The following is a 24,422-nucleotide window of genomic DNA, read 5'->3' as shown; positions in this document are numbered from 1 at the left end:
CTTATATATATAATGTACTTAAGTAAACAATATACTTAAGTATATAATGAATTTAAGTATATAATTTATTTAAGTAAATAATGTACTCTAGTAAATAATATACTTGAGTATATAATGTATTTTAGTAAATAATGTACTTAAGTTTATAATGTACTTAAGTATATAATGAGTTTAAGTAAATAATGTATTTAAGTAAATAATGTACTTTAGTATATAATGTACTTCAGTATATAATGTATATAAGTAAATGATGCACATAAGTAAATAATGTACTGAAGTATATAATGTACTAAAGTAAATAATGTACTTAAGTACATAATGTACTTAAGTATATAATGTACTTAAGTATATAATGTATCTAAGTAAATAATGTACTTAAGTATATAATGCACTATAATAAATAATGTTCTTAAGTAAATAATGTATTCAAGTATATAATATTCTTAAGTAAATAATGTACTTAAGTATATAATGTATATAAGTAAATAATGTACTTTAGTAAATAATATACTTGAGTATATAATGTATTTTAGTAAATAATGTACTGAAGTAAATAATGTACTTAAGTTTATAATGTACTTAAGTATATAATGAGTTAAAGTAAATAATGTATTTAAGTAAATAATGTACTTTAGTATATAATGTACTTCAGTATATAATGTTTATAAGTAAATGATGCACATAAGTAAATAATGTATTTAAGCAAATAATGTTCTTAAGTATATAATGAACTTAAGTATATAATGTACTCCAGTATATGATGGATATAAGTAAATGATGCACATAAGTAAATAATGTACTGAAGTATAAAATGTATTTAAGTAAATAATGTACATAAGTATGTAATGTACTTAAGTATATAATGTATATAAGTAAATAATGTACTTAAGTAAATAATGTTCTTAAGTATATAATGTTTTTAAGTAAATAATGTACTTAAGTAAATAATGTACTTAAGTATATAATGTACTTAAGTATAGAATCTACTAAAGTATATTATGTATTTAAGTAAATAATGCACATAAGTATAAAATGTATTTAGGTAAATAAAGTACTTAAGTAAATAATGTACTGAAGTAAATAATGTACTTAAGTTTATAATGTACTTAAGTATATAATGAGTTTAAGTATATAATGTATATAAGTAAATAATGTACTGAAGTAAATTATGTATATAAGTAAATAATGTACTTAAGTAAATAATGTTCTTTAGTATAGAATGTATTTAAGTATATAATGTACTGAAGTTTATAATGTACTTATATATATAATGTACTTAAGTAAATAATATACTTAAGTATTTAATGAATTTAAGTATATAATGTACTAAAGTATATTATGTATTTAAGTAAATAATGCACAAAAGTAAATAATATACTTAAGTATATAATGAATTTAAGTATATAATGTATTTAGGTAATTAATGTACTTAAGTATTTAATGTTCTTTAGTATATAATGTATTTAAGTAAATAATATACTTAAGTAAATAATGTTCTTTAGTATATAATGTTTTTAAGTAAATAATGTACTTAAGTAAATAATATACTTAAGTATATAATGAATTTAAGTATATAATGTATTTAAGTAAATAATGTACTTAAGTATATCATGTTCTTTAGTAAATAATGTTTTTAAGTATATAATGTACTTAAGTAAATAATGTACTGAAGTAAATAATAAACTGAAGTATTTAATGTACTTATATATATAATGTACTTAAGTAAATAATATACTTAAGTATATAATGAATTAAAGTATATAATTTATTTAAGTAAATAATATACTCTAGTAAATAATATACTTGAGTATATAATGTATTTTAGTAAATAATGTACTTAAGTTTATAATGTACTTAAGTATATAATGTTCTTAAGTGTATAATGTATTTAAGTAAATAATGTTCTTAAGTATATAATGTACTTAAGTATATAATGTATATAAGTAAATAAAGTACTGAAGTATATAATGTATTTAAGTAAATAATGTACTCTAGTAAATAATATACTTGAGTATATAATGTTCTTTAGTATATAATGTATTTAAGTAAATAATGTTCTTAAGTATATAATGTACTTAAGTATATAATGTATATAAGTAAATAATGTACTGAAGTATATAATGTATTTAAGTAAATAATGCACATGAGTAAATAATATACTTAAGTATTAAATGAATTTAAGTATATAATGTACTAAAGTATATAATGTATTTAAGTAAATAATGAACATTAGTAAATAATATACTTAAGTATATAATGTATTTAGGTAAATAATGTACTTAAGTATATAATGATCTTTAGTATATAATGTATTTAAGTAAATAATGTACTTAAGTAAATAATGTTCTTTAGTATATAATGTTTTTAAGTAAATAATGTACTTAAGTAAATAATGTACTGAAGTATTTAATGTACTTATATATATAATGTACTTAAGTAAACAATATACTTAAGTATATAATGAATTTAAGTATATAATTTATTTAAGTAAATAATGTACTCTAGTAAATAATATACTTGAGTATATAATGTATTTTAGTAAATAATGTACTTAAGTTTATAATGTACTTAAGTATATAATGAGTTTAAGTAAATAATGTATTTAAGTAAATAAGGTACTTTAGTATATAATGTACTTCAGTATATAATGTATATAAGTAAATGATGCACATAAGTAAATAATGTACTGAAGTATATAATGTACTAAAGTAAATAATGTACTTAAGTACATAATGTACTTAAGTACATTATTTACTTTAGTACTTACTTAAGTATATAATGTACTTAAGTATATAATGTATCTAAGTAAATAATGTACTTAAGTATATAATGCACTATAATAAATAATGTTCTTAAGTAAATAATGTATTCAAGTATATAATATTTTAAGTAAATAATGTACTTAAGTATATAATGTATATAAGTAAATAATGTACTTTAGTAAATAATATACTTGAGTATATAATGTATTTTAGTAAATAATGTACTGAAGTAAATAATGTACTTAAGTTTATAATGTACTTAAGTATATAATGAGTTAAAGTAAATAATGTATTTAAGTAAATAATGTACTTTAGTATATAATGTACTTCAGTATATAATGTATATAAGTAAATGATGCACATAAGTAAATAATGTATTTAAGCAAATAATGTTCTTAAGTATATAATGAACTTAAGTATATAATGTACTCCAGTATATAATGGATATAAGTAAATGATGCACATAAGTAAATAATGTACTGAAGTATAAAATGTATTTAAGTAAATAATGTACATAAGTATGTAATGTACTTAAGTATATAATGTATATAAGTAAATAATGTACTTAAGTAAATAATGTTCTTAAGTATATAATGTTTTTAAGTAAATAATGTACTTAAGTAAATAATGTACTTAAGTATATAATGTACTTAAGTATAGAATCTACTAAAGTATATTATGTATTTAAGTAAATAATGCACATAAGTATAAAATGTATTTAGGTAAATAAAGTACTTAAGTAAATAATGTACTGAAGTAAATAATGTACTTAAGTTTATAATGTACTTAAGTATATAATGAGTTTAAGTATATAATGTATATAAGTAAATAATGTACTGAAGTAAATTATGTATATAAGTAAATAATGTTCTTTAGTATAGAATGTATTTAAGTATATAATGTACTGAAGTTTATAATGTACTTATATATATAATGTACTTAAGTAAATAATATACTTAAGTATTTAATGAATTTAAGTATATAATGTACTAAAGTATATTATGTATTTAAGTAAATAATGCACAAAAGTAAATAATATACTTAAGTATATAATGAATTTAAGTATATAATGTATTTAGGTAATTAATGTACTTAAGTATTTAATGTTCTTTAGTATATAATGTATTTAAGTAAATAATATACTTAAGTAAATAATGTTCTTTAGTATATAATGTTTTTAAGTAAATAATGTACTTAAGTAAATAATATACTTAAGTATATAATGAATTTAAGTATATAATGTATTTAAGTAAATAATGTACTTAAGTATATCATGTTCTTTAGTAAATAATGTTTTTAAGTATATAATGTACTTAAGTAAATAATGTACTGAAGTAAATAATAAACTGAAGTATTTAATGTACTTATATATATAATGTACTTAAGTAAATAATATACTTAAGTATATAATGAATTTAAGTATATAATTTATTTAAGTAAATAATGTACTCTAGTAAATAATATACTTGAGTATATAATGTATTTTAGTAAATAATGTACTTAAGTTTATAATGTACTTAAGTATATAATGTTCTTAAGTGTATAATGTATTTAAGTAAATAATGTTCTTAAGTATATAATGTACTTAAGTATATAATGTATATAAGTAAATAAAGTACTGAAGTATATAATGTATTTAAGTAAATAATGCACAAAAGTCAATAATATACTTAAGTATTTAATGAATTTAAGTATATAATGTACTAAAGTATATTATGTATTTAAGTAAATAATGCACATAAGTAAATAATATACTTAAGTATATAATGTATTTAGGTAAATAATGTTCTTAAGTTTATAATGTTCTTTAGTATATAATGTATTTAAGTAAATAATGTACGTAAGTAAATAATGTTATTTAGTATATAATGTTTTTAAGTAAATAATGTACTTAAGTAAATAATGTACTGAAGTTTATAATTTACTTAAGTATATTATGTATTTAAGTAAATAATGCACATAAGTAAATAATATACTTAAGTATATAATGTATTTAGGTAATAATGTTCTTAAGTTTATAATGTTCTTTAGTATATAATGTATTTAAGTAAATAATGTACGTAAGTAAATAATGTTATTTAGTATATAATGTTTTTAAGTAAATAATGTACTTAAGTAAATAATGTACTGAAGTTTATAATTTACTTAAGTATATTATGTATTTAAGTAAATAATGCACATAAGTAAATAATATACTTAAGTATATAATGTATTTAGGTAATAATGTACTTAAGTTTATAATGTTCTTTAGTATATAATGTATTTAAGTAAATAATGTACTTAAGTAAATAATGTACTGAAGTATTTAATGTACTTATATATATAATGTACTTAAGTATATTATGAATATAAGTATATAATTTATTTAAGTAAATAATGTACTCTAGTAAATAATATACTTGAGTATATAATGTATTTTAGTAAATAATGTACTTAAGTTTATAATGTACTTAAGTATATAATGAGTTTAAGTAAATAATGTAATTAAGTAAATAATGTACTTTAGTATATAATGTACTTCAGTATATAATGTATATAAGTAAATGATGCACATAAGTAAATAATGTACTGAAGTATATAATGTACTAAAGTAAATAATGTACTTAAGTAAATAATGTACTTAAGTATATAATGTACTTAAGTATATAATGTATCTAAGTAAATAATGTACTTAAGTATATAATGTACTACAGTAAATAATGTTCTTAAGTAAATAATGTTCTTAAGTAAATAATGTATTCAAGTATATAATATTCTTAAGTAAATAATGTATATAAGTAAAAAATGTACTGAAGTATATAATGTATTTAAGTAAAAAATGTACTTAAGTAAATAATGTACTTAAGTATATTATGTACTTAAGTATAGAATCTACTTAAGTATATTATGTATTTAAGTAAATAATGCACATAAGTATAAAATGTATTTAGGTAAATAATGTACTTAAGTAAATAATGTTCTTTAGTATATAATGTATTTAAGTAAATAATGTACTGAAGTATATAATGTACTTATATATATATATAATGTACTTAAGTAAATAATATACTTAAGTATTTAATGAATAATGTACTTGAGTATATAATGTACTTAAGTATATAATGTACATAAGTATGTAATGTACTTAAGTATATAATGTATATAAGTAAATAATGTAATTAAGTAAATAATGTTCTTTAGTATATAATGTTTTTAAGTAAATAATGCACATAAGTATAAAATGTATTTAGGTTAATAAAGTACTTAAGTAAATAATGTACTTAAGTTAATAATGTATTCAAGTATAAAATGTACTTTAGTATATAATGTACTTCAGTAAATAATGTACTTAAGTAAATAATGTACTCAAGTATATAATGTACTTAAGTAAATAATGTACTTTAGTATATAATGTACTACAGTAAATAATGTTCTTAAGTAAATAATGTATTCAAGTATATAATATTCTTAAGTAAATAATGTACTTAAGTATATAATGTATATAAGTAAATAATGTACTTTAGTAAATAATATACTTGAGTATATAATGTATTTTAGTAAATAATGTACTGAGGTAAATAATGTACTTAAGTTTATAATGTACTTAAGTATATAATGAGTTTAAGTATATAATGTATTTAAGTAAATAATGTACTTAAGTATTTCATGTTCTTTAGTAAATAATGTTTTTAAGTATATAATGTACTTAAGTAAATAATGTACTGAAGTATATAATGTACTTATATATATAATGTACTTAAGTAAATAATATACTTAAGTATATAATGAATTTAAGTATATAATGTATTTAAGTAAATAATGTACTTAAGTATATAATGTACTTAAGTATATAATGTTTATAAGTAAATAATGTACTTTAGTAAATAATATACTTAAGTATATAATGTACTGAAGTAAATAATGTATATAAGTATATTATGTATTTAAGTAAATAATGCACATAAGTATAAAATTTATTTAGGTAAATAAAGTACTTAAGTATATAATGTACTTAAGTAAATAATGTATTCAAGTATTATTTACTTAAATACATAATATAATTTAGTACATTATATACTTAAATTTATTAAATACTTAAGTATATTATTTACTTATGTGCATTATTTACTTTAGTACATTATTAACTTCGGTACATTATTTACTTAAGTACATAATGTATTTCAGTATATAATGTACGGAAGTAAATAATGTACTTAAGTAAATAATGTTCTGAAGTATATAATATACTAAAGTATATATAGTATATAATGTATTCAAGTATATAATGTACTTATATATAAAATGTACTTAAGTAAATAATATACTTCAGTATATAATGTATTTAGGTAAATAATGTACTTAAGTGTATAATGTTCTTTAGTATATAATGTATTTAAGTAAATAATGTATTTAAGTAAATAATTTTCTTTAGTATATAATGTTTTAAGTAAATAATGTACTTATATATATATAATGTACTAAGGTAAATAATATACTTAAGTATATAATGTACTGAAGTAAATAATGTATATAAGTATATTATGTATTTAAGTAAATAATACTTGAATACATTATTTACTTAAGTACATAATGTATTTCAGTATATAATGTACAGAAGTAAATAATGTACTTAAGTATATAATGTATTTAAGTAAATAATTAACTTAATTAAACTATGTACTTAAGTATATAATGTACTACAGTATATTATGTATTTAAGTAAATAATGCATATAAGTAAATAATATACTTAAGTATTTAATGTACTTATATATATAATGTATTTAGGTAAATAATGTACTTAAGTGTATAATGTTCTTTAGTATATAATGTATTTAAGTAAATAATGTAATTAAGTAAATAATTTTCTTTAGTATATAATGTTTTTAAGTAAATAATTTACTTAAGTATATAATGTATTAAAGTAAATAATATACTTCAGTATATAATGTATTTCAGTTTATAATGTACAGAAGTAAATAATTTACTTAAGTAAATAATGTACTTAAGTATATAATGTATTTAAGTAAATAATTTACTTAAGTAAACTATGTACTTAAGTATATAATGTACTACAGTATATTATGTATTTAAGTTAATAATGCACATAAGTAAATAATATACTTAAGTATTTAATGAATTTAAGTATATAATGTACTAAAGTTTATTATGTATTTAAGTAAATAATGCACATAAGTTAATTATATATTTAAGTATATAATGTTCTTTAGTATATAATGTATTTAAGTAAATAATGTACTGAAGTATATAATGTACTTATATATATAATGTACTTAAGTAAATAATATACTTAAGTATATAATTAATTTAAGTATATAATGTATTTAAGTAAATAATGTACTGAAGTATATAATGTACTTATATATATAATGTACTACAGTAAATAATGTACTTAAGTAAATAATGTATTCAAGTATATAATGTACTTACGTAAATAATGTATATAAGTAAATAATGTACTGAAGTATATAATGTATTTAAGTAAATAATGTACTTAAGTATATTATGTATATAAGTAAATAATGTACTGAAGTAAATAATGTACTTAAGTTTATAATGTACTTAAGTATATAATGTATTTAAGTAAATAATGTACTTAAGTAAATTATGAACTTAAGTATATTATGTACTTCAGTATATAATTTATATAAGTAAATGATGCAAATAAGTAAATAATGTACTGAAGTATATAATGTATTTAAGTAAATAATGTACTTAAGTATATAATGTACTTAAGTAAATAATGTACTGAAGTATATAATGTATTTAAGTAAATAATGTACTTAAGTATATTATGTATTAAAGTAAATAATGCACATAAGTATAAAATGTATTTAGGTAAATAAAGTACTTAAGTATATAATGTACTTAAGTAAATAATGTACTTAAGTAAATATTGTATTCAAGTATATAATGTACTTAAGTAAATAATGTATATAAGTAAAAAATGTACTGAAGTATATAATGTATTTAAGTAAAAAATGTACTTAAGTAAATAATGTACTTAAGTATATTATGTACTTAAGTATAGAATCTACTTAAGTATATTATGTATTTAAGTAAATAATGCACATAAGTATAAAATGTATTTAGGTAAATAATGTACTTAAGTAAATAATGTTCTTTAGTATATAATGTATTTAAGTAAATAATGTACTGAAGTATATAATGTTCTTATATATATATATAATGTACTTAAGTAAATAATATACTTAAGTATTTAATGAATAATGTACTTGAGTATATAATGTACTTAAGTATATAATGTATATTAGTAAATAATGTACTTTAGTAAATAATGTTCTTTAGTATATAATGTATTCAAGTATATAATGTTCTTATATATATAATGTACTTAAGTAAATAATATACTTTAGTTATACATTATATATACTAAATAATATAATTTAGTATATATAATGTATTCAAGTATATAATGTATTTATGTAAATAATGCACATAAATAAATAATGTACTGAAGTACATAATATACTTAAGTATACAATGTATTTAAGTAAATATTGTATCTAAGTAAATAATGTACTTTAGTAAATAATGTACTTCAGTATATAATGTACAGAAGTAAATAATGTACTTAAGTATATAATGTATTTAAGTAAATAATTAACTTAATTAAACTATGTACTTAAGTATATAATGTACTACAGTATATTATGTATTTAAGTAAATAATGCATATAAGTAAATAATATACTTAAGTATTTAATGTACTTATATATATAATGTATTTAGGTAAATAATGTACTTAAGTGTATAATGTTCTTTAGTATATAATGTATTTAAGTAAATAATGTAATTAAGTAAATAATTTTCTTTAGTATATAATGTTTTTAAGTAAATAATTTACTTAAGTATATAATGTATTAAAGTAAATAATATACTTCAGTATATAATGTATTTCAGTTTATAATGTACAGAAGTAAATAATTTACTTAAGTAAATAATGTACTTAAGTATATAATGTATTTAAGTAAATAATTTACTTAAGTAAACTATGTACTTAAGTATATAATGTACTACAGTATATTATGTATTTAAGTTAATAATGCACATAAGTAAATAATATACTTAAGTATTTAATGAATTTAAGTATATAATGTACTAAAGTATATTATGTATTTAAGTAAATAATGCACATAAGTTAATTATATATTTAAGTATATAATGTTCTTTAGTATATAATGTATTTAAGTAAATAATGTACTGAAGTATATAATGTACTTATATATATAATGTACTTAAGTAAATAATATACTTAAGTATATAATTAATTTAAGTATATAATGTATTTAAGTAAATAATGTACTGAAGTATATAATGTACTTATATATATAATGTACTACAGTAAATAATGTACTTAAGTAAATAATGTATTCAAGTATATAATGTACTTACGTAAATAATGTATATAAGTAAATAATGTACTGAAGTATATAATGTATTTAAGTAAATAATGTACTTAAGTATATTATGTATATAAGTAAATAATGTACTGAAGTAAATAATGTACTTAAGTTTATAATGTACTTAAGTATATAATGTATTTAAGTAAATAATGTACTTAAGTAAATTATGAACTTAAGTATATTATGTACTTCAGTATATAATTTATATAAGTAAATGATGCAAATAAGTAAATAATGTACTGAAGTATATAATGTATTTAAGTAAATAATGTACTTAAGTATATAATGTACTTAAGTAAATAATGTACTGAAGTATATAATGTATTTAAGTAAATAATGTACTTAAGTATATTATGTATTAAAGTAAATAATGCACATAAGTATAAAATGTATTTAGGTAAATAAAGTACTTAAGTATATAATGTACTTAAGTAAATAATGTACTTAAGTAAATATTGTATTCAAGTATATAATGTACTTAAGTAAATAATGTATATAAGTAAAAAATGTACTGAAGTATATAATGTATTTAAGTAAAAAATGTACTTAAGTAAATAATGTACTTAAGTATATTATGTACTTAAGTATAGAATCTACTTAAGTATATTATGTATTTAAGTAAATAATGCACATAAGTATAAAATGTATTTAGGTAAATAATGTACTTAAGTAAATAATGTTCTTTAGTATATAATGTATTTAAGTAAATAATGTACTGAAGTATATAATGTTCTTATATATATATATAATGTACTTAAGTAAATAATATACTTAAGTATTTAATGAATAATGTACTTGAGTATATAATGTACTTAAGTATATAATGTATATTAGTAAATAATGTACTTTAGTAAATAATGTTCTTTAGTATATAATGTATTCAAGTATATAATGTTCTTATATATATAATGTACTTAAGTAAATAATATACTTTAGTTATACATTATATATACTAAATAATATAATTTAGTATATATAATGTATTCAAGTATATAATGTATTTATGTAAATAATGCACATAAATAAATAATGTACTGAAGTACATAATATACTTAAGTATACAATGTATTTAAGTAAATATTGTATCTAAGTAAATAATGTACTTTAGTAAATAATGTACTTCAGTATATAATGTACTTAAGTAAATAATGTTCTAAGTAAATAATGTACTTTAGTAAATAATGTATTTAAGTAAATAATGTAATTAAGTTAATAATTTACTTAAGAAAAGAAAATCGTTGCTGCCGATTCCAAGATTCCAACTATATATATATTTATCGATAAAACACGAATAAAATAACATTTTCTAAAAATGAATCCTAGCTAGATCGATTTATCGTCCCCGAAACCCCCTGTATACTAAAATTCATGAAAATCGTTGGAGCCAATTTCGAGATTCCAATTATAAAGTGGCGTGCATAAAAATTAGGGCACCCTTAAAATTGGATCCTATGGAATGCTTATTTATTTTTTGTCATTTCTAGCAACAACAAAGTAAAAATCACAGCATTGCAATCTCTTTCTAAGGTAAGAAAAAAAAATGTTCATTTTTATTCATTTATTACGATATTTCTAAGAACCGTCATCATGAACCTGTCAAGTTAAAATTAACGCAGTGTGTTAGCACTCGACAACTTTTTGTTTTTCTTATTGCTGCAAGTACAGTAGTATCTTCTTTTAATGTTACGACGCTTAAAATGGATATTCGACAAGCAGAAGTTGTTCGCATCATCACGCTACTGGAAACCGGAATGAGTCAGCGAGATGTGGCCCGTACGTGTGAAGCTAGTCGTCCCACTGTTCAGAATGTGTGAAAAAGATATCTGGAGACAGGTGGCTACATCAGGCGAACTGGGTCTGGTCGCCGAAGGAAGAAAACGGTCAGAGATGATCGATTTATTGCGTCTACAAGTTTAAGAAATCGTCACCGCTCTGCTGTTGAAGTGCAGCATGTGCTCAGAGATGTTCGAAATGTGAATGTAAGTGTATGGACAGTAAAAAGAAGGCTTAAAGAAAATGTTTTAAAATCTTTTAAACCAGCAACGGGCCCTAAACTTACAGTAGCTCACAAAGTAGCAAGGTGACAATTTGCACGTGAGCACCGAGATGAGTACAGGTACTCTTTTCTGATGAGTAGCGTATGTGTCTTTATGGAGCTGATGGTCGTAAAAAAAATCGATGGTCTGTAAATTCGGTTCACTGACGATAGTTAAACGTGACAACGTCATAAGAGAATACTGATGGAATGGTTGCATTTTTCAAAAGAAAATTTAAATTTTATTTGTTTAATAGATATTTTGTATGGATATAGAAAGTAGATAGATTGAAATAACAATTGAATTGATCAAGTTACATTTATTTGTACGCATGAATACAATTATGTAAATTTTTTTTACAATGTACATAGTTTCTATCATCATCGTTGCTATAAACAATTGACACCACATTCACTTTTCACTGCACTTCATACTTGACGAAAACATGTAAATGTATTATTGTATAGCAGCTGTCCAAGCGGACGCATCGCTCACTCAAGTAAGAGAGAGACAAATGTCGAACGCTGCCGAGCGCCGATTGTGCCTCTTTGTCGCTCGTTCCGCGCTCTCGCTTGCACTTCAAGTCTTAATTGGAACGCCTCAGAGCGAGGTAACGCCGCATGTTGTCATGTTTTTTCGTGCGTGCAGCCGGCTCCATCGAATTATAAGACGTTGTCACGTCAAAAGTCTATCGCCGCAGTGGAGAACGTTATGCACAATGCGCCATATCTGAAAGGGTAAGCTTGGAGGTGGGTCCGTTTTGTTTTGGGGAGGAATATGTTTGGAGGCCCGTAAGAGCTGGTGATTCTTGAAGGTTCTGTTGCAGCTTCGTCGTATATCACTGACTTTCTGAGTGACCGTGTTGTGCCATATCAAGGATTAATTGATAACAATTTCATTTGAATGCAAGATAATGTTCGTCCTCATACCGCTCATTGCGTACATTGAGTACTTAAATGAGGTTGGGTTTTCGGTTCTGGACTGCCCAGCGTATATTCCTGATCTCAACCCAATAGAACCCCATTTATGGGATGAGTTGAAGCGGCGGGTCAGACAAGAGAACCAGCACCGATGAATTTAGCGCAGCTGAAAATCGCTCTTGTCGAGGAGTGGAACAATATTCCACAGACAACGATAAAAAACCTAATTATGTCAATGAGTAAAAGGATGGTATGCACCATCAAAGCTAGAGGAGGCAATACCACCTACTGGTGGAGGTAAATTCGGTTCAAAACTAATGAATTTTTCATTTGGCAAAAATCACTTGTTTACAAATTTCATCAACTTTTCGAAAATTTCGTGTAAAGCTTTAAATAAAGACGTTACTTACCTGAAATGCATTGATTTTGTTTAAAAGTAAGTAAATAATTATAATAACAATTAACTAGGTTGAACTTTATTCACAAAAAAAATTAGGGCATTTTATTATGTGGCCTAATTTTTATGCACGCCAGTTTATATATATAAGAATTGCTCGTTTAAAGATGTATGATAAGATATACGTAAATAAATAATGTAAGTAAATAAACCGCGAAAGTAAACGTATGTAAGAATATAAATATATATATATACGTATATATTTGGAAAAAAAAAAAAAAATATATATATATATACTAGCGGAATCGAGCGCCATCTGTTGGGCTGATTTGTGAATCTAAACCGTCAAGGGTGCCACCCAAACGCATACCAAAAAAAACATTCAAATCGGTCCAGCCGTTTCGGAGGAGTTCAGTGACATACACACGCAAACAATAAATATATATACATATAAAATAATGTACGTAAGAAATTATTGATGTAGGTGTCAATAAGGCAAGTAACTATATACGTCAACGTTAATATTTGGAAATATATATATATATATATATATATATTATAGTATATATATATATATATACTAGCGGAACCGAGCGCCATCTGTTGGGCTGATTTGTGAATCTAAACCGTCAAGGGTGCCACCCAAACGCTCGAAACCCAAACGAATTCCTGTCGGCCTCGTTTCCACCGCTCCGGGGAGAAGACTTCATCTCCCCGTCCGAGTTAAGGAAAACCGTCCTTAACCTACCAAAGAGGAAGGCCCCAGGCTACGACAGGATCCCTATTGCCGCCCTTCAGCAGCTGCCCCGTAGAGGTCTAGTTATCCTCACAAGACTTTTTAACGGGGTACTACGTACAGGACACTTTCCAGAGATATGGAAGCAAGGAAAGATAATTACCCTTCCCAAATCTGGAAAAGATCGCCGTTTTCCAGGTAGTTACCGACCAATTACGCTTTTACCGCATATTGCGAAGCTGTTTGAGCGGCTATTGCTGCGAAGACTCACCCCCCACTTGCAACTGCGAGATGAGCAGTTTGGTTTTCGCAGCAACCACTCCACGTCGCTACAGCTAGCAAGAGGACTCCACTTTATCGCCAGTGAGAAGAACAGAGGACACTGTACCGTCGGGGTTTTTCTAGATATCGAGAAGGCCTTCGATCGAGTGTGGCATACCGGCCTCCTGGCGAAGCTCCTCCAAACAACCTTGCCACTCGCAATCGTGCGAATAGTGGCATCATTCCTGGAAGGTAGAACCTTCTATGTTTCCGTAGAGGGCGCTGAATCCCAGCCGCGTCCAATACGTGCCGGAGTACCGCAAGGCAGCTGCCTGTCACCGTGTTTGTACGCGGTGTATACAAATGACATCCCTACTCTCGCCGGACACCTGCGCGAGGGGGAGGAAGACGTACTGTTGTCGCTCTATGCGGATGACAGTGCATATTTTGCGTCATCATTTCACCAACTCGTCGCTATCAACCGAATGCAACGTCTGCTGAACCTGCTTCCAGAATGGCTGGACAGGTGGAGGATGGCTGTCAACGTGGGTAAGACGGCCGCCATTGTGTTCGGCGTGCGGAAGCCACTGCGTCAACTCCAACTCCGAGGCCAGGACATAGCGTGGCAGACCTCAGTTCGCTACCTAGGGTGCCACATGGACGCGACATTGAGCATGGTGAGTATGGTCAATCATGCAGTGAACCATGCACAGGCAGCCGCGTCGATGTTGCACCAAGGCCTAAGTTCCAGACTTCCAATAAGGACCAAACTGAGGATCTACGGAGCATATATCCGCTCACGCCTCACGTACGCAGCCCCAGCCTGGTTTGCCCTCTGCTCGGCCCACCAAAAAGACCGGCTACAGGTTCAGCAGAACAAGTGCCTGCGCCTGATTGTAGGATCTCCAAGGTACGTCAGAAATGACGTCATCCATCGAGACACCAGGACGCCTACCGTGGAGGTTTTCGTCCGCACAATCGCACGCCGCATGTTCGCTCACGCAGACTACGGGCCGTGCGAACACCTCCACGGAATAGCCTCAGCGCTGGACAGACCTATAACAGGGCGTCCACTACCTCGAGAGCTCCTCCAATCACCCCCGCCAGCGCGACCACGCGGAGGCACAAATGGTGACATCGATGACTCAAGGCCCATCGGAATTAATAACATCCCCGCGCGCGCCGACGACGACTACGCTGACAGTGACGCCGACATTTCACGGACAAGACAAACCAACAGGCCCAAAGCCAATGATGGCGGGCCCTAGCCCCTAGACAGGGGCTAAAACAACAATTACCAGGGCAGCATAGCTGCCCTGCGAATATGACCCGGGTAAGGAGGCGTTGCCTCGAGGGCCGTACCCCCGACCGGCCTATTGGCCGCTTGGAGATGACCCACACGCACGCACCCAAACGCATACCAAAAAAAACATTCAAATCGGTCCAGCCGTTTCGGAGGAGTTCAGAGACATACACACGCAAACAATAAATATATATACATATAAAATAATGTACGTAAATAAATAGTGTAAGTAAATAAACTTCGTATGTACATTATGTACGTAAGAAATTATTGATGTAGGTGTCAATAAGGCAAGTAACTATATACGTCAACGTTGCAGCGGTTGCTGAGCCGTACTTTGCTCCTCCGAGTGACAACTGGGTGAACGGTTTCTCTGGCTCAGTTGCTCATATATTAAGCAATAGCAAGAATACGCAAGTGAGTGAGTGCGGTGAATACGCAAGTGAATCCCGTACTCTCACTTATAGTTCTATCGAGGGACACACAGAGTTAAGTATATATATTGATATCAAGAATTAAGTAGTAATGTATTACAAACTTTTGATACTATATTTTTAACTTTCTTACCAGAGAAAAACCTGCAGAACGTCTGTCTGGGGTCCCAGACCGCGTACTCGGGGATGCACGCGCAGGTCCGAAAGCCCCAGGGCTCCTTCGGGGGACCGCAGCGGGATGCTGGTCCAAATGTGTGGCAGTTGTTGTCGGCGACGCAGGAATCAGTGAAACGTCGAGTTGCTTTTAAAAAAAATATCGGAGTCTAAGATGAAGTATATACCGAACAAGTATATGAATAGGCAGAGTTGGAAGACCTACTAGGGTGTCCAGGGGTGGTTTACAGGATAGGTTTTGGATGGAACATCTTTCCCAAATCTTTTTTTTTCTTCTTCCTTTTTTCTTTATCCTCTCTTTTTTTTTTCATATTTTAGGAAAATTATGTTTAATTTCCTCAGCAGGAGAATCTGTAGTCTGTATTAAGTCTAAGTTACAATTGTTAGTTTACCTCTGACGCAATCCCTCATGTTCTCCTCAAAGAACAGGTTGGGAGGGCAGGTACAGACGCCATTTATCACCGTGGCTAGGAAACCCACGCAATTATCAGCATCTGACGGGGAACCGAGCTCTGAAATATATCGTTTTAGTTATTAGTTTCCTATCACCAGGGCTAGTACGGGCAAGAGACAAAAATTATATCCCCCAATTATATCACCTGACATGAGACGTGCCCACCTACTAAAGCAAGGGAATATGGAGTAGGAGAAGTTTACCCCCGTTTTCAATTCTATCATTTATTATTTTTAATTTTTTTAACAATGCCCATTTGAATGCCAAGCAACCGACGGTCAGGGCTCCAGAGTGAGGAACCTCCTCACAATACGCTCCGTTTCAAGGTCTACTGCCTTCTGTATCCGACCCTTGATCCAACAACCAAGCGAAAGCTTCTTAAGATGTTGGTCGAAGCTTTTCGCGAGAAGACTGAAACGACGATCGGAACAATAACGGTAGACTCAACATTCCACATGGCGTGAGCAAGGTCCAAGTATTTATATACTTTTTCCTTTTCGGGAGCACTCGCGGTAGCCTGTATTACACATATATATGGATATTATTTCCACTGTGCGCCAATGCTCTGAGAGTTTATAAAGCTGTGGGAGAAGATACGTTTATATTCTTTCCCCGGGGATATAATTGTCTCCTGGCCATGCTAGCCGTGCTGCTCTGGTGATCCAATTCTATTAAAGGAAAACACCTTCTTACCCCCAACGAAAAATTACAGGGTGTTAAGTTAAGTATAAGTTTGAAGTGTTTGCGTGTGTCTGTTTGTGGCGCCATATTTCCCGAACGGATAAAACGATTTTGATGTTGTTTTTTTTGTTTGAAAGGTTAATCAGTCGAGAGTGTTCTTAGCTATGTTTGTTGAAATCCAAGATGGCTACTGTATACTACGATAATATACTGGCTACTGCCGCAAAATAAGAATAAATAAAAAATCATCATTGCCATCTATCCCCAAAGGAAGCTTAGCTTGTGTTATGGATATTAAGATGACTGATGATGACGATGAAGATAAATACTTATAATATACAGATAAACACCCAGAAACTGAAAAACATTCATGTTCATCACACTAACATTTTCCAGTTGTGGGAATCGAACCCACGGCCTTGGATTCAGAAAGCACGCTGCCCACTGCGCCACTCGGTCGTCTGGCGGATGAGATCTTTTACAGCTAAATTGTTATGAGTATCAAATAAAAGGGCTTGACTTGTAGAGTAATGTACACTATATTCAAAGTTACCTGCTAAACATCTCTGACCGTTGGGACTCTCGTAATAACCAACAGGGCATATGCAGACACCTGATGATGAGCATTCGAAGGGTTGCTCGCACGGTGTGGTAGCATTGCATGTGACGCGTGGTACCGCCGCGTTGAGTTGTACTATTTGGGTTCCGGGTTCTTCTACTGGAGGCTCTGCTTCCGGTTCTGGGGTGGTACCTGCAACACCGTTTTCATGTGTCATGTTCGGGAAATTAGTGTTCTTTATTTGTTAGGGGTTTAAAACGCTAAATTCCCAATTCCCATTCGTGGATGGGTGGGACAGTTATTCAAAAAAAGAACAGTCAAAATAAAAATCTACGTCTATGAATGAATTTTAGAGGTTTAGGGTTTAACCAAAACAAGACAAACCGCGTTTTTAATTCTAGTATAACCTCCGTCCTGCCAAAGGGTCGGAGATAGCCATAAATCTTTTTGTTAGCATAAAGAAAAATGTTTTATGGGTTTAATATAACCTTTGTATGTCGTTATACCCTTTTCGAGTTAGCTCATCACTATCTTATACCGCATCATCACTTACAAATAGGTACGATAACTAAGCGCTAACTTGTAGTGGTAGAAAAATCCAAAAAGGTTGTAGTTTTTGCAGTCAGTTATTTTACGTACCATTATAAATGCACCTCAGCCTTGCAAGGTCACAAACACCATTTGGAAACTGACAGTCTATATCCAGGACGCAACTGTCTCCTACCTCTGTAATAAAATTAAAAATTGGTTAAGCTTTTAGAGTCATGTATATTGAGTATGTATACTCATTGCAAGTACCGGTGCGCAAGCAAATCGATCGCGAGCAGTAGGCAGAATTGCACCGCATCCAAATTTATGTGCGTGCCAGGGATCAGAATCGGTTGCGCCGAAAAGAAAGTCGAAGTCACAGTCACTGATCTATCGCCATTTTGATACATTAATATACAAAATATTGGATACTTTCCGGAGATATTGCCTTCATTCTTTAAAGTCAACATCTCTAGAGGCTGCTCCGGTCTCGGAACGAAACGTGCGTAGAGAGTACAATCCCGAAGATCTATTTGCTGTGGAGTGTTGAAGAAATTATAAATTAAAACGTACAGATTTTTGAAGTGTTAAATTTTAAGTCTCTTAAGAGTTTTTGTTATTCTTAAGAATTTATGTTTTACACCTTTTAAATGTTATACCTTTTTTTTCATTTAAAAAATAAAAAAAGGTATTGTCGGATTTTTTTTTTTATTATTATTTATTCGTTTCATTGACGGTCTGTTCATCCCAGTCTGAAGAACTACTCACCTAATCCGATTTTCCTGCAGTCTCCTCTCTGCCTCTCATAGTAGCCTGTGGAACATTGGCAAGATCCTCTACAGCTCATACTGAACGGGTTTCGGATTGCTCCTAAGCATTCTTCGTCCCTGGTACATGCAGCGCCAAAGTCCACAGTTGGCCAACAACGCCCTCGGAAGTAATGGCGACGTTCGGCACAAAAGCAACTTCCTTCTGGAAAAGTAGATAGAATTTAATGACGGTGACGGCCGATTGGCGCAGAACCCAAGGCCGTGGGTTCGATTCCCACAACTGAAAAATGTTTGTGTGATGAGCATGAATGTTTTTCAGTGTCTGGGTGTTTATACGTATGTTCTAAGTATTTATGTATATTATTCATAAAAATATTCATCAGTCGTCATAGTACCCATAACACAAGCTACGCTTACTTTGGGGCTAGATGTCGGTGTGTGTATTGTCGTAGTATATTTATTTATTTATATTTCTTCTTTATGCATACCCTGGCCAGTAGTTTGATATAATGGTGATATATTTGACCATATTTCTGACTGAATGGTTTGGAAATACCTACCTAAGGCAGTTGTGTTTAGTCGACGGCATTCAAAACCTGTAAACAGCCTTGAACATTGATGGTCTTCCACGCATGGTGAAGTGAAGTAGGGTGCCACTGAAACCAAAAATACTTGTAAGCTACGCCACGAGTTTTATTTATTAACTTTTGTTAGCGGTTGCCCCCCCTGGCTGATACCTACGCTACGCCATAAACATGTTGTGACGTCACTACAAGATTCATTAATAACGAATTGCTTTAATAGTACTATTTTGCTTTATATAATTCCTAATAATACCTGTCTAAATATTTAATGTTTTCCAAATAGAATAATAACAATATATTTTGTGAAATAACTTACCGGAAACTAATATCGTAAAATATTATTGTTGGTTCGTTTTGATGTCAACATTGGAAACGGTACGTGAGCCGTATAAAAGTAGAAGCATTACCTTCTCGAGCATTCATTCTCTATCAAGTAGTTGTAGGGGGAAACTCTGCTCGATTATATGTCAAATGTAATAAGTGAAAACTAGTATTATTCCAAGTCCCATCCCCACGTTTTGCAACACTTTATTGCACAGACAAAAAAACTGTGTCAACCTTCGGAAGTGCGAGAAAAACGAGTGAGAGTAAAAATTTTAAGTCCTTTTTCCAATGCTCGTTGTTGAAAACTTTGACTGAAATTCAAGCTCCCAGCCGCTCAGTTTGTCATCACCACTTACCGTCAACACAAGCACTGCCCCCCAGCACCGGCTGCTGTCCCGGGACGCATAAACACCCGCCAGTCGCGCCGTCGCACACACTGCCGCTAAGACTGTCGCAGTCGGCGTTTTGTGTGCACCTCCATACCGATGATATGGTCAGAGGACTGCTGCTGAGAACCCCTGTAACCGGTATTGGTACACTTTATTTATTTATTTTTATTCCACTACAAGTCAGCCCTTGACTGCAATCTCACCTGGTGGTAAGTGATAATACAGTCTAAGATGGTAGCGGGCTAACCTGATAGGGAGTATGGTAGTCATACCCCTAATCAGTTTCTTCGCGACAACGCACAGGAACACTAAATCGCTTAGCGGCACGTCTTTGCCGGTAGAGTGGTAACTAGCCACGGCCAAAGTGCGTCCTACCACCAGACCAGACCAGAGAAAATTCCGACACCGAATTGAACCTGTTTGCACCTCGGTTGGATTTACTGTGAGATGGTGATAAAAATTACCCGGCTAATTTTGTTTTGGACTCTTAACCAGGGCGCGTTTGGAACCCTCGTAGCTTTAGGTTTAAGTTGGCGGACGAAGTTATCACCATCCCCTTACAATTATTAAAACATATATACATATAAGTTTGTTGTGGGCTCTTCTTAGACCAGGGCGCGTTTGGAACGCTCGTAGCTATAGGTTTAAGTTGGCGAACGAAGTTATCACAATCCCCTTACTTACCTAAGCGATCATACATATATGTAAACATATATGTATGATCGCTTCATATGTCATCATGACCATAAACGAAAAGTTTCGAAGATGATGGCAAATGTTATTCGAAAATGTTTGTTACAGTTTCATTTGAACAAAAAAAAAAACAGTGCCTGTGATAGGCCTATATGAATAAAAAAAATTTGAATTTGATATCCGACAGAAATAAATTCGGTTGTTTATTTTTTTATTTTTTGATTTGGGTAAGTATATTCGGGCATAGCTCGGTCCTTAATTAAAGTTATTTCTTTGCAATGAGCTTAAAGCAAACCGACGATTTTAATTTTGAAGTTGCAATGAAATAATAAAAAAACTGAGCATAATTTTATATCCATCACAGACTAACACAAACTGGCGCGGGTTCTATTCAATATAAGTAAGTTTTGGACTTCAATAAATAAATATTAGATAGAAGTAGACGTTACTTTGTGGAATTCCATGATATATTATGAAAATTAAGCTTAACTATACTTGAGCTTCACAATGAATAATTATTGTAAAGTCAACATGTTCTGAGGATGCTCCGGTTTCCGAAGAGGGCCGAAGATCTCTTTGGTGTGGAGAATGAGGATTGAAGAAATTATGAATAACATCATACAGATTCTTCTGCTTTTCACGAAATATAACAAATTAAGCTTAATTTTCAAAATCTATATATATAAAAGAAAGTTGTGTTGGTTACACCATTTGTAACTCAAGAACGGCTGGACCAATTTTTACACGCTTTATATTAGCTTCACTTGTATGTTTGTTTGTAACCGACTTCTTTGGGCGCGATTTTGACCCACTTTAAACGGTTAGATTTCTTTCAAACTTTGTAGACATATCGAGGACCGATGACAATACACTAATCTGAAAAGATTATTCCAATTTTCACTATAAAAAATAAGATTTTTTACTAATTATTACAGCGCCATCTAGACCCAAATGTAAAAAACCTATGACGTTCGCATACCTAACAAATTCCACAGAAAACATTAAGCTACTAGATGGTAGAGGGCGTTAGCTGTTACTTTTTTAATTTGTCAAATAAGATTTTTGTTAATTTATATAATTTTCAGCTATAGACACTAAGGCAGGTATGATGTTCATTTTAATTTCCAACCATTATCTTTAACTTCTCTCTTTGATCTCTATTTATCTCTTTGATGGTGAATGGGTTACGAATTAATTTTGCTTAAATAAAAATAATAGGTCAAGAAAAACTAAAAAAAAACGCTGTTATAAATAAACTAAACTATAAGGTAGAAATTAGTTTAGTTTTTGTTTATACCAAGCGTGTTTTTTAGTTTGTTTGAACTATTTAATTTATTATGATATTTGATTTTTTTGGATTTCTCTTAGACCTGAATAGGATAATAAATATTAAAATATTACATTCATCAAAAAAAAAGATCCGCGGTACGAAGTTCGCCGGGACAGCTAGTATTCAATCTTCTAATAATTTAAAATGACATTGTGAGATGGTGATAACAAAAAAAAAAAACACCCGGCTAAGTTTGTTGTGGGCTTCTTCTTAGACCAGGACGCGTTTGGAACCCTCGTAGCTTTAGTTTTAAGTTTACGAATGTGGTTATCGCCATCATCTCACTACCGTGTGGTTATCGCCATCATCTCACTACCGTGTGGTTCTTATGTACGCATCAAAAGTGCCACCTGTGGGCCTACTTGAATAAAGATATTTTTGACTTTGACTTTGACTTTGACAATAAATAAACTCACCGAGCAGAATAAAGAGTGTACGTCCGTCCATCCCACTGATTAATTAGCCCAATCTCTACAACCAGCCAGTTCTAGCAACATAGTTAGCAAAAGACAATGAGTGTACTAGACAGTTATTAACTTAACTTATCGTGCGATTATCAGCTGTTATCGATAATTTTCGGTGATTTGGCTAACTTACAAATGTCATAGATCGGGCATTATTAAAAAGAAAAATAGCATATTTGTATTTTATATTAACTAGCGGACCTGCGCGACTTCGTCCGCGAATGAGTCGACTCAAAAAATAGTCGTATGTCCAATATAAATGATTCCGAGATTCCAATATAAATGAATAAATAAATAAATAAATATACTACGACAATACACACATCGCCATCTAGCCCCAAAGTAAGCGTAGCTTGTGTTATGGGTACTAAGATGACTGATGAATATTTTTTATTAATAATATACATAAATACTTATAATATACATTTAAACACCCAGACACTGAAAAACATTCATGCTCATCACACAAACATTTTCCAGTTGTGGGAATCGATCCCACGGCCTTGGACACAGAAAGCAGGGTCGCTGCAAACTGCGCCAATCGGCCGTCCTTGTATAATGAATAATAAATTTCATGAAAATCGTTGGAGCCGATTCCGAGATTCCAATTATATATATATTTATTTATTTATCGATTAAACACGAATAAAATGACATTTTCTAAAAATGTATACTAGCTAGATCGATTTATCGCCCCCAAAACCCCCTGTATACTAAATTTCATGAAAATCGTTTGAGCCGATTCCTATATATATTCATATATATACAAGAATAGCTCATTTAAGAATGTAAATTGTTGATGTTGGAAAAGAGCAACTGCTGAGTTTCTTGCCGGCTTCTTCTCGGTAGAATCTGCCTTCCGAACCGGTGGTAGAATCACTACAAACAGACAGACTTGACGTTTCAAAAGTGCTTATATTAGGCCTACTTGAAATAAATGAATTTTGAATTTTGAATTATGATATAAGATATAACCCACCAAAAACATTCTGTAAAAACTAGCCATGGTCTCATCTCGATGGAGCTGCTCTCTAAAAAGTAATTAAATCAAGATATAGTCGTGCCAAGTCGAAGATTCCTTGCTGCGATTTCTGTATTACTATAGTTAATGTTGTGTGACTTGACATTGTTGTGATACATCCTATGGAGGGTAGAGGTAAGGAGAGTCATCTGTGTATATGAAAAAGTGTCGTCAAAA

At 29.2% G+C, this 24,422-nt stretch overlaps 1 protein-coding gene across 1 annotated transcript in view; it reads right to left on the bottom strand.

Moving 5' to 3' along the window:
• The window catches only part of LOC120635538 (multiple epidermal growth factor-like domains protein 6), a 38,533-nt gene extending 17,096 nt beyond the window's left edge, over positions 1–21,437 (bottom strand). Inside the window, exons 1-8 of the mRNA XM_039906556.1 lie at positions 21,422–21,437; positions 20,705–20,866; positions 20,001–20,096; positions 19,439–19,639; positions 18,782–18,868; positions 18,137–18,334; positions 16,841–16,960; positions 16,408–16,575 (exon numbers count right to left, since the gene is read on the bottom strand). Of these exons, the coding sequence (XP_039762490.1) occupies positions 16,408–16,575; positions 16,841–16,960; positions 18,137–18,334; positions 18,782–18,868; positions 19,439–19,639; positions 20,001–20,096; positions 20,705–20,866; positions 21,422–21,437 (1,048 nt within the window). The remainder of the gene's footprint in view (positions 1–16,407; positions 16,576–16,840; positions 16,961–18,136; positions 18,335–18,781; positions 18,869–19,438; positions 19,640–20,000; positions 20,097–20,704; positions 20,867–21,421) is intronic.
• Positions 21,438–24,422: the final 2,985 nt, after the last annotated feature.

The sequence above is a fragment of the Pararge aegeria genome, chromosome 27 (genome assembly GCF_905163445.1).
Source record: "Pararge aegeria chromosome 27, ilParAegt1.1, whole genome shotgun sequence".
NCBI classification, from domain to species: Eukaryota; Metazoa; Arthropoda; class Insecta; order Lepidoptera; family Nymphalidae; genus Pararge; species Pararge aegeria.
Note: the sequence above shows the minus strand (reverse complement) of the source record. Positions and strands in the feature narration are given on the sequence as shown.